This window comes from Coffea arabica, chromosome 8c (assembly GCF_036785885.1).
Source record: "Coffea arabica cultivar ET-39 chromosome 8c, Coffea Arabica ET-39 HiFi, whole genome shotgun sequence".
Lineage (NCBI taxonomy): Eukaryota > Viridiplantae > Streptophyta > Magnoliopsida > Gentianales > Rubiaceae > Coffea > Coffea arabica.
The window spans coordinates 37,399,545-37,414,698 of NC_092325.1; the positions used below are offsets into that span (position 1 = coordinate 37,399,545).

A 15,154-nucleotide genomic window follows, 5' to 3' on the forward strand; every position below is an offset into this window, starting at 1 on the left:
AGGAAAGCATTTAATGATTTTAGATGTGACGCTTATTTTGCAACATCACAAAAGTGAAAAGATGACACTAATAACAGGATAGGGAGAGTAGACACGAGAAGATGATACATAAGAAGGTATATCATGAAAAGGTATCATCCTAGTTGAGTTGTGGGAATCGTGGTTCAGCAACTGCAACGAGAGGTTTGGCAAGGAAGCCAGCATCCTCGCACTCTGCTAAGTCGATTTGCGAATGACCTGATGGAATCTTCCAGCTAAAGCATTGAAGAAGTCTGGCCAGCAACATCACAGTGAGCGTGGAACCCAAAAGGACTCCTGGACATCCACGCCTTCCGGTGCTGAAGGAAAACATATTTAATTCTGGATCGTTGAGATCCATTCTAGCATCATCCATGTCCTTCATGTGTCGCTCGGGCTTGTACTTAAGCGGATCCTCCCAGATTCGAGGATTACGGCTAAGTCCTGGACGGCTGACGATAACATGGCTACCCTTCGGGATGAAGTAGCCACCAACGACGGTGTCCTGAGTGGATACATGAGGAACATTAAAGGGTGCTAATGGATGGAGCCGCAAGGACTCTCTTACGCAGGCCTTCACATATTTCAGCCTCGGAAGGTCAGACTCTTGAACAAGCCTATCCTTTCCAACCACGGCGTCTAGCTCTTCTGTGGCTTTTTGAAGCATTTCAGGTTGATTTGGCATCTCTGCTAATGCCCACTCCACAGCATTTGATGGATTATCGACTGTCGCAAACATTAATTCCTGTCGAGCATGCATCATAGTAAAGTTAAAAGTGAAAACTGATACTAATCCTTTTTAACCAAATTCAGTAACCAACTGACCGTACAACAACACCATATTTCAAGTTTCATTTTGGTGGTGATTAAGGCTCATTGAGATTCCATCCTTTTCTGAGTTCTTCTAATCAACAAATTTGGGCAAATTATTTTTTAATATTGTCAGAGCGTGGCTGATGATGTCGTCTTAAGGCACCTTTTGTACGGCATTTGATGTGGACATGATTTACCTGAATGTTTCCACAGCTTTGAGTCTGCATGCAAGATTTTAAGTTTTGGAGTATGGTCCCTACGATTGATTTTGTACTTATGTGAAAAGGCACTAGCTGATAAGGTGCTAAAGTTTGATTTACTCCATTTGTTTAAGAAATTTTTTATGTAACCATGCAGCAGGATAGAGGATTCCTTACAGTAATTTGTGCTCTAATCTCCTCAGTTGTTAAGAGGGGTCTGCCGTTGCTATCTTTGAGCCTGATTAGGACATCAAGAAGGTCTTCTTCCTCTTTGTAGCAGTTTTGCTTAGTTGGTAGTAGTAATATTATTATCATCCGAATATTTTCGAATAGACCTGTGTATTCCCATTATTGTGATAGTGGAGATTTTAACTGGATTAGGTCCCGTGATTTTTCCCAATTTGGGCTTTCCACGTAAAAATCTTGGTGTCCTGTGCCTTTATTTTTCTTGTTTTTTTATTATCACTATTAGTATTATTATTTGGTGATTTGATTTATTTCTATTTTAACTGGTACGTGAGGAAAGAGAAATTTGTCCTGAACTAACTCTGATATTGTGTGCCTGTACCGATACCCTTTTCCCAACAGAATTTTAGAATGCCTGGCATCACTTATGAAAATTTGTTTGATTAGCATATTCGTAGAGTTTCTACACCCATCCTACTTGCAAGCATCCAAGAGAATTTTAAGATAAATTCGAGATATTTAGTTTGATGTTATTTTATATTTCTATACTGATGGTCGTAGATTTGTTGTATTCACATATAATGTTGGGTTGATAATACGAACAGCGGAAGAGTAAAATCAAATTCAGGGCAAGCCATCTTAATCAACCTGCATTTTGAGAAATATGTACTAGTTTAGTGCTCGCACAGAAAGGTTCACTAATAAGTCATGCATAAGCAAACCATACAATGGCTTCCATATTAAGAGTAGGAGGATAACTTCTAATTCATTCACGAATCACATATTCAAATGATAGGAGACTTCTAACCAAATGCTACCCTTTACGGGAGGGTGATCCAATGCAGCTATTCTAAGAGGTGTTTTCACTTTTGGCAAATCTTTCCTACCCTCCATCATTTTTCTTATAAATTTGAATTATTTTATGTACAATAAATCTCTATAACCATTTTAAATGGATACTAAATACTTAGCATTCACTACTTCTTACAATTTATCTAAAATGAGTTGATTCAATAACCTAACAGACTGCTTAAAATTGAAAATTTTGAAAAGCAAACGAGGAAAGATTCACCAATTAAATCCAAATGGGTCATACTTTTAAAAATGAACAAAGGACATTAAAAAAAGCCATTCAATCAGTTGCCAAATAGAATGAAAGCAATATATGAATGGCTCACAATTGAAGAAAATATGATTTATATCAAATCAGCATAACTTTAGTACCTCTTTTAACCTAACTTATACAAATTAAAATGATTAGGAAGAAAAATAAAATGCCCTGTCCACGTTAAAAGAAAATATGAAAATGAACTTAACTTAAAACATAATCTATGAACCATACACTTAAAAAACTAATACATAAATTATTATACCCATATCCATTTTCAGATCTATTTTTTCACTTAATTAATCTAGACATTGAGTGTAAGGAAAACCATTCTTTTTATTGCTATATACATAAAAAAACAAATGCAAAAATTAGATGTCTATGCCAGTTCTTAGATCTATATCATTTTTTTTAGATCCACTGATAAAACCCAAATAGACTACATTTTTTGTAATAAATAAAGGAGATTAAGCAAACCCATTTAATTTGTAACTTAATAAAATAGAACTGAAATATAATTAGCTCACCTTTAAACTACATATGGTTCATGTCAAATAAAAGGAGAACTTTAGTTATCCAACTTTTTAGAAAATTTTCGAAGTGAATCTCCATTTCACATTTTTTTCTCCCTCTATGAGAGTTCCTTTCTCTCTCTAGTAGAGATCTCTCCCCTAGTGGGTGGTTTGAACTTTGCCGCCTTCAAGTTCAATTTCCCGTACTTTTACATTTCGTTTTCCCCACATTCTGAGCCATAGATTCATTTGATCGTCTAGCTTTGATAAACAATGAATGCATTTCTGAAGTTAACACATAGAATTAGGATTTGGTCTGCATCTTTTGTGTACTTTCTTCGTGAAGATTTGGTCAGCTGGATCTGTTCAACTGATGAATAGAGCTAGCTACCCAATCTTAATAGAGCTGGTGTTAGATCCAGATTCATAGTTTTTTTTAGTTGTTTTCCTTACTTTCATCGTTATTCCAGCTGTGTTCCTTGCTGCTGTCTTTGTTGTTAGGATCTAGCGGTAGTATTCCTTTTCATAATCTGCTAAACTTGGCTGTTAACTGCTCTCTTTGTGCTCTCCAGATTTCCTCTTGGAACTGGTGTGCAGTAGCTTATCATCCTGTGGTCATCAGTGAGGAGTTCCTGAGTATTGCAGCAATGGCTGAGGAGCTTGAGGAAGTAATAAGGAAATTTGATCTCTCGGAGAAGGAGGAGGTAGGAATTCAAATTGAGGGGGATGATATTCTCCAGGGAGTGGCGGAATGCAGAATGAACATCATTGGCAAAGTGATTGGTGAGAAGGTGGCAAATATCGCTGGTATTAAGAGTTTTACCAGTAATATATGAATTTTTGCTAAGAATGTGAAGGTGGTAGAAATTGGTGTGAATCTGTTTCAATTTCTTTTCATGAACCAAAATGATATGGACAGAGTTCTGAATGGGAGGCCATGGGTTTATGATAATTCACCATTGGTTGTGATTCCGTGGAGGGAGGGAATAGAGATAGATGGTATGGCTTTTAGTAAAACTTGGATTTGGGTGCAGATCTGGAACCTTCCAATCCATTGGATAACTAAAGAGATAGGTCGTAAGATTGGAGGAGTTTTTGACTCAGTTAAAGAGGTTATTCTTCCTAATGGCGGGGGAAAAGAAGGGAAACATATTAAGATTTTAGTGAAAGTTGATATTGAGAAACCACTATTGAGGGGAACTACGGTTAGGATGAATGGTAATACGAAATGGATTGAGTTTAGGTATGAGAAGTGTCCTGATTTCTGTTATTGTTGTGGACTATTGGGACATAATGAGAAAAATTGTAGGATTAAAGGAAACTACCTAGACAAAGAAACACAATTTGGAGCTTGGATGCGAGCTAGTAATTCTAGAAGCCCAAAAAATCAGAATAAAAGCTATTCAAATTATGGAGAGAGGGCTGGGGAGTCTCAGAGGGATTTTGGCAAGGAGAATGAGGGTAATAATCTACTCTTGCCATGGGGGGGTAGTGAAACCAGCTGGAATGGGAAGGAGGGTGTAGGAAATACTGGCAATATAATAAGTAGTGGTAGTAAAGAGGAGGTAGGGCTAGCTGAGAAGACTAAGGGGGCTGAAACCCAACTAAGCTTGGGTGGGGAGATAGCTGGACCCAAGATAGAAAAGAAAGGGGAACAGAGTTTTGGGGAGGGGAGTCTAGACCAGACTGAGAAGGTGGAGGATGATAACATGTGGCTTGATGGGGGTCAAGAAGAGGAAAAGTTGGGTAGGGGTAGGGGGAGAGAGAAGGGAAAAAGTCAGGCAGCTGGAAGCATGGGTAAGAGTAAGCCTTCTGGGAAATACAAGGGTAGTAGGGGGTGGAGAAGATTGGTTCAGGAAGTTGGGAGGAGAGTGCCATTGGGAGAGAAAAATTCTGGTATGGAGATAGAGGAGTCTGGTAAGAGGAAGCAGGGTGATGCTCTTGGAAAAGAGAACTGTGAGGAGCCAATGGGAGGAGATCAGAAAAAATTGAAGGGGATGGAAGGGGAGGTTGACAGGGAGTGTTTTCTGAAGATGGTGGAGCCCAACCTTAATGGGGCTCCCAGCCCTCAATGAGAGCTGTGGTGTGGAACTGTCGAGGTGCTGGGAGCCCCTTGACAGTTTCTCAACTTGAGGAGGTTGTGAGACTCCACTCCCCTAAGTTAGTCTTTTTAGCTGAAACTAAAAACAAAAAATTTGTTATGAATAAAATTAGGATGAGACTGAGATATGATAGTCTGTTTGTTGTTGACCCTATAGGTAGAGCTGGAGGTCTGGCTATAATATGGAGGAAGGACTTAGTAGTTAAAAGAGTTCTTTTCATTGATTTTACAATAGAATTGAATGTGGAAGGGAAGGGTACTGAGGAGGATTGGTGGTTTGTTGGGATATATGCTAGTAGTAGTGATCAGCTCAGAGAGCAACAGTGGAAAACCATAGAACATAGAACTAATATATGGGGTAGGAATTGGATTTTAGCTAGTGACATGAATGATCTGCTGTCCAGTGGGGAAAAATGGGAAGGGAAGCAGAGGAGTGATAGAAGTTTTAGAATCTTTAGGAATTTTGTCAATAATAATCAACTGATAGATATTGAATTTGAAGGGATTCCCTGGACTTGGTGTAACAATTGGGATGAGGAGGGTGAGGTTAGGGAAAGATTTGATAGGATCCTGTGTAGTAGGGACTAGAGTAGAGATCATGGTAGAGCTAAGTGTGTGCACATTCAAAATGAGGCCTCTGACCATTGTATGTTGTTACTGGATACTGAGCCAAAGAATAAGAAATGGAAAAAGAGATTCTACTTTGATAAGAATTGGGTGCAGCATAGGGAAGTAAAGAATATTATCTCAACAGCTTGAGATAAACAACAGATGGGGTCCAGGGGGTTCAGGTTAAAATAGAGAATTAAAGAGTGTAGAATGGCTTTGCTACAATGGAACAAGCAGTGTAAAGCCAATGCTAAAACATAGATCAGCAGGATCAAGAAGGAAATAGCAGAGGTTCATATAGGACAGTGTTATTCTTGATTTTGATGATCACAAAGAATTTTGAAATGTTTAACTAATTCTATTCAAATATGAGTGTTTTGCTTTTTAGAGAATCAGGTACAAAGGTGTCAAGAAAAGAAAATCAACCAAAAGAAGAAGCAAAAACAGAGCACTCATGTCGGACGTCCGAAAGGATGAAGAACATCAAAGAGGAAACTCTGTCGGACGCTCATGAGAAAGCATCGGACGTTCGGGAGAATCGGACGCACGCTTCGGACGCACATCGATCGCGTCGGACGTCCGAAAAATTTCGCAAAGTTTTGATGACTCTCTGACGACGTTCGGACGCAGAAGTTGTCGGATGATAAAATCCCATTGGACGTCCGAACAACAACTTGGCTGATTTTCGGACGATGTGTTTGGACGATGAACAAGCTGTCGGACGTCCGATAGTCCCAACGGCTAGCTGACTCTTCATCTGCTTTCTATCCGTTGGAAGCATAAATGAAACCCATTTTTGGTCCCCTTTAAATACAAACGATTCTAAACCAGGGAAGGACTCAAACACACTTTGTTTACAAGATCTCAATAGATATTTTAGTTAGAAAATAGTCTCCTAAACAAGATTTGTTCTCCAAGTAGTATGAAATTCTTGTAAGCACTTCTCTTGTGTTTGAAATTTTCAATAGTGTAGATTTGTTAAGGGTTATCTGAGTGATAGTAAAACTTCTTAACTTGACTAAGTGAGGCTTGGGGCAAGACGGAAGTGATCCCTCCATTGTACATTAAGTTGATTATTTTTCATCAAAGAGAAGGTGCTCATCTTTGTAGTTGGTATTCAAGTTTGAGGAAAGCTTGGCAGACAATCGCTTTGATACTCCATCTTATTCTTTTTGTTTAATAAAATTCTCATTACTTATATACACTCTTATTTCTGATCAACATTGCTCTCTTCTTTAAATTAACTTGGCTGATCACTACTAGACAAGAAGGTAAATTTTTATTAAAGAAAAAGTACATAAACTCAATAAAGTATTTTTAATCAACCTAATTCACCCCCCTCTTAGGTTGTCTTTGGGCCTTACAATTAGTATCAGAGTTTGGTCTCTTAGAGATTAAGCTCAAGCGGCTTGGAGTAAAGATGACAACCAATCATGCCATGTTTGTTGAGGGGCAATCTGTCACTAGACCTCCCATGTTTACTGGTTCCAATTATGTTAGTTGGAAAGAAAGAATGATTATCTTTTTGCAATTCATTGATATTGAGCTATGGTTTATTGTGAATGAAGGACCGCATGATGCTAACGTTCTTGATGCAGATACAGGTTTGTTTTGGCCAAAAACAAGAGCTGATTTGAATGCTCAAAATAGAACCAATCTCACATTGAATGCCAAATCCATGAATGTTCTTTATGGTACCTTAAACTCAAATGAATCAATTAGAGTAAAAGGATGTAAATCTGCCAAAGAAATGTGGGATAAGTTAAGAGAAATTCATGAGGATAATGACAACGTGAGAGAATAGAAAAAGTCTATCTTGGTCACAAAGTATGAATCATTTAAAATAGAACCCCTTGAGAATATTGACAAAATGTATTGCAGGTTCAATGACTTGATCAAAGATCTCGAGGTGTTGGGCAAAGAGTACACCTTGGGAGAGAAAAACAGGAAAATTCTCAATGCATTGGGCAAAGAATGGGAAAGTAAAGTGACTGCAATAGAGGAGGCTAAGGATTTGAATTCTGTGCCTATTGAATCTCTCATTAACTCACTAATCTCCTATGAGTTGAAGTTGAAAACTAAAGTGCAGGAGGAAGAGGACGCGAGAGCAAAGAGAAACATTGCTCTAAAGGTAGCTCAAGGTGAAAATGATCCAGCTCAATTGAATGATGAAGACTCGGATGGTGATGACAACGATCTTGCTCTCATCACAAAAAGTTTCAAGAGAATCTTGAATAAAAGGAAGTTTAGAAGGGGAGGACCTAACAATCAATTCCAGAATCAGTCTTCAAACGCAAGGAACAAAGGAAAACAAGAATTCAACAAGAAACAATTGGATAAATGCTATGAATGTGGACAGTCTGGACACTACGCAAACGAATGCTCCCTGAAGAAAAAGAAAAATGAAAAAGCTGATCGAAAGCCAAGATTCAACAACTTCCAAATTACATGGAATGAATGTAACTCCGAAGGCGAAATTGAAGAAAAAGAAGAATCAGCTCAAATGGCCTTCATGGCTATTGGAGATAATGAGGGAAAAAGCTCAAATAAGTCCAAATGGTTCATTGACAGTGGCTGTTCAAGGCATATGACCGGTGATCCTTCGTTGTTCATAAAGTTAAAATCAAAATCAAGTGAAAATGTGACATTTGGTGATGACGTGAAAGCTAAGACAATTGGAATAGGTGATGTTGGTAAGGATGGTGAAACTTTTGTTCATAATGTGCTCTTAGTTGATAACTTAGGTTATAACTTGCTTAGTGTTAGTCAATTATGTGATAAAAACTTGAATGTGTTGTTCAAAAAGCAGGGATGCATTGTGCTTGACTCTAAATATAATGTTGTATTCAAAGGTAAGAGGTTTAACGATATTTATATTGTTGTTCTTGATAAACTTGATTCATCTAGCTTCCAATATCTTAAAACTTCAAATGAAGATCCTTGGTTGTGGCATAGGAGACTTTGTCATTTTAACATGGAATTACTAAAGGAAATTTCGAAAAAGGAGTTGGTTAGAGACTTGCTAAAAATCAGTTTTGAAAAGGACAAAATTTGTGATGCATGTCAATTTGGGAAGCAAACAAAAATTTCCTTTAAACCAAAGAAGTGTGTATCAATTTCTAAACCTTTGGAACTCTTGCATCTTGATTTATTTGGTCCTACTCAAATTACTAACTTGGGAGGTAAGAGATATTGTTTTGTGATTGTTGATGATTATTCTATACTTTGGTGATATTCCTTGCTCATAAAGATGATGCTTTTAAAAATTTTACTTCATTGTTTGCTAAAGTGCAAAATCTGCTTGGTTTAAAAATTGTTAGGATTAGAAGTGATAATGGGACGGAATTCAAGTTTTGTGATTTTTCAGAATTTTGTGATCATAATGGCATAACACATGAGTTTTCTATTGCAAGGACTCCACAGTAAAATGGTGTTGTAGAAAGGAAAAATAGGACACTCCAAGAGGCTGCTAGAACTATGTTGAGTGAATGTAATTTGCCAAAATATCTTTGGGTTGAAACGGTAAACACCGCATGTTATGTGATGAATAGAATTTTCTTAAGACCTATTTTGAATAAAACATCTTATGAACTAATTTTTGATAAGAAACCTACGGTTGGATATTTCAAAGTTTTTGGTTGTAAATATTTTATTTTGAATTTAAAGGAACATCTTGGTAAGTTTGAAAAAAAATCTGATGAAGGAATATTTTTGGGGTATTATGAGAACAAAAGAGGATATAGAGTCTTTAATAGAAGAACTCTTGTGATAGAAGAAGCTATACACATAACATTTGATGAAACTAATGATGATAATTCCAAAAGTTCGTGTGAGGATGATGATGTAGGTGTTCGTGAAGGAATGAAAAAGCTAACAATTGGTGATGAAGGAAACTCTAAATCGGAAGCAAAGGAAATGGAGGATGAAGTTCATGAAGATCAAGAAAAGAAAGATGAAGACAAGAATGATGATTCATTCAAAGACCTTTCCAAAGCTTGGAAATTTAGCCAAAATCATCCAAGAGAGATTATAATTGGTGATCCATCCGAGAAGGTAAAGACTCGTTCCTCATCTAAGAAATTGATAGATAATTTTGCTTTAGTCTCTCTTTTTGAATCTAAAAATATCAATGATACTTTAAATGATGAAAACTGAATTTTGGCAATACAAGAGAAACTTAATCAATTTGAGAGAAATAAGGTTTAAACACTAGTTGATAGACCTAAAAATCAACCTATCATTGGCACGAAGTGGATATTCAGAAATAAGTTGGATGATAAAGGTGTAGTTGTAAGAAATAAAGCTAGATTAGTTGCTAAAGGATATGCACAAGAAGAAAGAATTGATTTTGATGAAACATTTGCTCCCGTAGCCAGATTAGAATCGATTAGAATGCTTCTTGCTTTTGCTTGCTTCAAAGGTTTCAAATTGTTTCAAATGGATGTTAAAAGTGCCTTCTTAAATTGTTTTATTGATCATGAAGTATATGTGGATCAACCACCCGATTTTAAAAATACAAAATTTTCAAGTCATATGTTTAAACTCTCAAAAGCATTATATGGACTAAAACAAGCTCCAAGAGCTTGGTATGAAAGATTGAGTGATTTCTTGATTGAAAATGGTTTCAAAAGAGGAATTGTGGACACCACACTTTTTACTAAGCATGTGTTAAATGATCTTCTTATTGTGCAAATATATGTAGATGATATTATTTTTTATACTACTAATGAGTATCTATGCAAGGATTTTTCCACCATTAAGTAAAGTGAATTTGAAATGAGTATGATGGGAGAATTAAATTTCTTCCTTGGACTTCAAATACATCAAGCCTTGGAGGGAATTTTTATAAATCAAGCAAAATACACCAAGGAATTGCTGAAAAGATTTGGCATGAAGGACTCAAAGCAAGTTGGAACTCCAATGTGCACTTCTACAAAACTTGACAAAGATGAAGAAGGTAAACATGTGGATAAAAGTACTATAGAGGTATGATTGAAAACCTACTCTATTTAACCGCAAGTAAACCCGATATTATGTTTGCTGTTTGATTGTGTGCTAGATTTCAATCTTGTCTAAAAGAATCACATTTGAACGCTGTTAAAAGGATTTTTAGGTATTTGAAAGGTACATTAGACTATGGTCTTTGGTATGCTAGATCTTGTGAATTTGCTCTATATGGATATTCTGATGCAGATTTTGGTGGTTGTCGTGTGAACAGAAAAAGTACTAGTGGAACTTGTCACTTTCTTGGTAATTGTTTAGTTTCTTGGCTTAGCAAAAAATAAAATACAATCTCTTTGTCTACAACCGAAGCGGAATATATTGCCGCTAGTGCATGTTGTGCTCAACTTTTATGGATGAAGCATATCTTGAATGATTTTGGATTGTTATATGACTGCATTCCTATATTCTGTGATAATACTAGTGCTATCAATTTGATAAAAAATCTAATTCAGCATTCTAGGACAAAACATATAGATATAAAGCACCACTTTATTCGCGATCTTGTTCAAAACTGGATATGTTTGTAATGTTTGTGATGTTTTGTTATGAATGTTTAGTTCTTTTTCATGTTACTAGTTCGTGTAATGTCTCTTTACCTTTTGACTTTTGTGATAACAAAAAGGGGGAGAGATATGAAGATATGAATTTGGATATGTGTGTCGGTTGCTTAACTGTTTTTGGATGATTGAATAAATCTGTGAAGTAGCCAAGTGAGAGGGAGTTTTTCAATTTTGGTTCTTCGATTGACTAAGTAAGGGGGAGCTTTTGTCAATTGAGAAAGGGGGAGCCTATTTGTAATAATCAAATTTCATTTCAAACCATTGTTTTATCATCATAAAAAAGGGGGAGAATGTTATTCTTGATTTTGATGATCACAAAGCACTTTGAAATATTTATCTAATTCTCTTCAAATATGAGTATTTTGCTTTTTAGAGAATCAGGTACAAAGGTGTCAAGGAAAGAAAATCAAACAAAAAAAGAAACAAAAACAGGGCACTCATGTCGGACGTCCGAAAGGATGAAGAACATCAAAGAGGAAACTCTGTCAGACACTCATGAGGAAGCATCGAACGTTCGGGAGGATCGGACGCACTTTTCAGACGCACATCGATCACGTCGGACGTCCGGAAAATTTCACAAAGTTTTGATGACTCTCTGACGGCGTTCGGACGCAGAAGCTGTCGGACGATAAAATCCCTTTAGACATCCGAACAACAACTTGGCTGATTTTCGGACGATGTGTTCGGACGATGAACAAGCTGTCGGACGTCCGACAGCCCCAACGGCTAGCTGACTCTTCATCTGCCTTCTATCCGTTGGAAGCATAAATGAATCCCATTTTTGGTCCCCTTTAAATACAAACAATTCTGAACCAGGGAGGGACTCAAGCACACTTTGTTTACAAGATCTCAAGAGATATTTTAGCTAGAAAATAGTCTCCTAAGCAAGATTTGTTCTCCAAGTAGTGTGAAATTCTTGTAAGCACTTCTCTTGTGTTTGAAATTTTCAATAGTGTAGCTTTGTTGAGGGTTATTTGAGTGATAGTAAAACTTCTTAGTTTGACTAAGTGAGGCTTGGGGCAAGGAGGAAGTGATCCCTCCATTGTACATTGAATTGATTATTTTTCATCAAAGAGAAGGTGCTCATCTTTGTGGTTGGTTTTCAAGTTTGAGAAAAGCTTGGTAGACAATCGGTTTGATACTCCATCTTATTCTTTTTGTTTAATAAAATTCTCATTGCTTATATACACTCTTATTTCTGATCAACATTGCCCTCTTCTTTAAATTAACTTGGCTGATCACTACTAGACAATAAGGTAAATTTTTATTAAAGAAAAAGTGCATAAACTCAATAAAGTATTTTTAATCAACCTAATTCACCCCCCTCTTAGGTTGTCTTTGAGCCTTACAGACAGCAGGCAGATAAAAAAGGGAGATTGAGTGCTCTTAAGAGACAGCTTACTGAGGCTTACAAGAAGGAGGAAGCTTACTGGGGGCAAAAGGCTAGAGTGCAATGGTTGAAAGAGAGAGATAGAAACACCAAGTATTTTCATACTGTGGTTGCGGGGAGAAGGAGGAGGAACAATATATCTACCCTGCAAAGAGAGGATGGTACTTGGTGCAAGTCTGAGGGAGAGGTTGAAGGGGAGATCAATGGGTATTTTAGGAAACTTTTCACTTCTACTAATCCAAGGCAATTTGATGCAATACTCAATGGCATTCCCCAGGTGATCACAGGACAGATGAACAACAAGCTCACCAGACCAGTCTCTGAGATGGAAGTCAGGAAAGCAATGTTTTCTTTACATCCCAATAAAGCCCCTGGATCTGATGGTATGACACCTTTCTTTTTTTAGCATTTTTGGGATATCATTAAAACAGATCTGATAGCTGCCATCTCTAGCTTCTTTTATTCTAGTCATTTACTGAAAGCTATTAATAAGACTATCATCACTTTGATCCCTAAAGTTGGCTCTCCCATTTCTATGTCCCAATATAGACCTATTAGCCTTTGCAATGTAGTATATAGAATCATTTCTAAGGTTCTTGTGAATAGGTTAAAACCTTTCCTTAAGCATTGCATTAGTAGTAATCAGTCAGCTTTTATTCCTGGCAGGCAAATAATTGATAATATTGTAATTGCGCATGAAAGTATTCATTGTTTAAAACAAAGAAGAACAGGATCTAATGAGTTTATGGCTCTGAAACTAGATATGGTGAAAGCCTATGACAGCGTAGAATGGCCTTTTGTGGTCAAAATGCTGGAGAAAATGGGATTTTGCCAACTTTGGATAAACTGGATTTTTAAATGCATGTCATCTGTTGTGTACTCTTTTAATGTAAACGGTGAAAAAAAGGGTATGGTTAGGCCATCTAGAGGAATTAGGCAAGGGGATCCATTATCCCCATACCTATTTGTGCTTGTGTCTGAAGGACTGTCCTGCCTGTTAAAGCAGGCAGTTAACAATCATTGCTTGTCAAGCTTAAAGATTGCCAAAGATAGCCCTGCTATTTCACACTTATTTTTTTGCATATGACACTCTCTTATTTTGTAGAGCCAGTTTGAAAGAGGCAAGACAGGTGATGAGAATCTTGGAGATTTATGAAATAGCATCTAGGCAGAAGATCAATACTGATAAATCTTCTGTATTCTTTAGTAAGAATACAGATGAGAGTAAGAAGGCAGCGATTTTAGGCTTATTGGGGGGGATGAAACATGTGGATCAGAGCAGGCATCTGGGGCTACCTATGGTTATTGGCAAATCCAAAAGACAGGTTTTCAACTATATTAAGGTCAAGGTGTTAGAGAAACTTAAAGGCTGGAAAGAAAAATTGTTGAGCCAAGCTGGGAAGGAGGTCCTGTTGAAGTCTGTAATAGTAGCTATGCCTGCATATGCTATGAACTATTGTAGGTTGCCTAAGAGCTTATGTCAAGAAATGTGTAGAGAAATGGCAAGATTTTGGTGGGGGGAGAGTGAAGGGAGGAGGAAGACTCACTGGGTGGAATGGGGAAGTTGGCTGCAGTTAAAGGGAAAGAGGGTTTAGGTTTCAGAGATTTGCAGGATTTCAACAGTGCCATGTTGGCTAAGATGCTGTGGAGGATTCTGACACAGCCTAACCTGCTGATGAGTAAGGTGTTGAGGGGGAAATGTTTTAAAGGGGAATCCATTTGGCAGACACAGGTTAGGGCAAGAGACTCTTGGATATGGAAGAGCCTTTTGAGTGCAAGGGAGATACTGGAGATAGGAGCTAGGAGGAGGGTGGGGGATGGTAGAACAGTGGATATCTGGAAGGATAGGTGGTTACCAGATGAAGGGTCAGGTATGGTGGCCTCTCCATAGCCAGCAGATTGTCCTGTCCAGAAAGTTCATGAACTGATCCAGGATGGAAAGTGGAACATAGCAGTGATGGAATCTATGCTCAGTAAGGAGGATTGCAAGAAGATTGAAGTAATCCCTATCAGCCTATGTGAAGGGAAGGATAAGCTGGTGTGGCCATGGACTAAATCTAGACAGTATTCAGTTAAGACTGGGTATATGCTGGCTAGAGATATGAGAAGGGAATGGAGGAGGAAGGAACAACAAGAAGCCAGTAATAGCAGAAATGCATGTCACTCTAATGTATGGAAGCTGCTATGGAACTTAGACATAAAATACAAACTAAAACACTTTCTCTGGAAGTGTTTGCATGGGGTCCTGCCAGTCAATAAGGTGATCAGGAGTAGGATAGGTATAGGAGAGGATAGGTGCAGGTGTTGTGGGGAGATGACAGAAACATTGGAGCACTTGTTTTTCTTTTGTAGTCATGCAAAGCTTATATGGAAGGCAGCTCCAATTGATTGGGATGGTCTAAAGGAGTACAGGCACAGTTTCTGGCATTGGTGGAATAGCCTGATGGAGGTGCAGAACAGAATAGGAGGACAGAGCCACATTGCTTTAATAGTAAATATCCTATGGCAGATATGGAAATCCAGAAACCAAGTGCAGTTTAATGAGGAAAGGAACTGTCCAGGAAGAATAGTCAGTAAAGCTGTTAATGAGTGGTCTGAGTATCAAGAAGTGAGAAATGGGGGGGGAATGGTTGCGGAACAAAGGAAAACACAG

General features: G+C 37.6%; 2 protein-coding genes across 2 annotated transcripts; one reads left to right on the top strand and one right to left on the bottom strand.

The window, feature by feature from the left end:
• Positions 1 to 778, bottom strand: LOC140013555 (phenylalanine N-monooxygenase CYP79D16-like). The gene has a single exon (XM_072062869.1). It carries the CDS (start codon positions 776 to 778, stop codon positions 140 to 142), a length of 639 nt encoding a protein of 212 aa, XP_071918970.1. The 3' UTR covers positions 1 to 139.
• A 4,130-nt stretch (positions 779 to 4,908) lies between these two features.
• LOC140013556 (uncharacterized) lies at positions 4,909 to 13,972 on the top strand. Its single transcript, XM_072062870.1, has 5 exons — positions 4,909 to 5,484; positions 12,443 to 12,884; positions 13,263 to 13,488; positions 13,607 to 13,922; positions 13,964 to 13,972. The coding sequence occupies exons 1-5, from the start codon at positions 4,909 to 4,911 to the stop codon at positions 13,970 to 13,972; spliced, it is 1,569 nt and encodes a 522-aa protein (XP_071918971.1).
• The last annotated feature ends 1,182 nt before the right edge of the window (positions 13,973 to 15,154 follow it).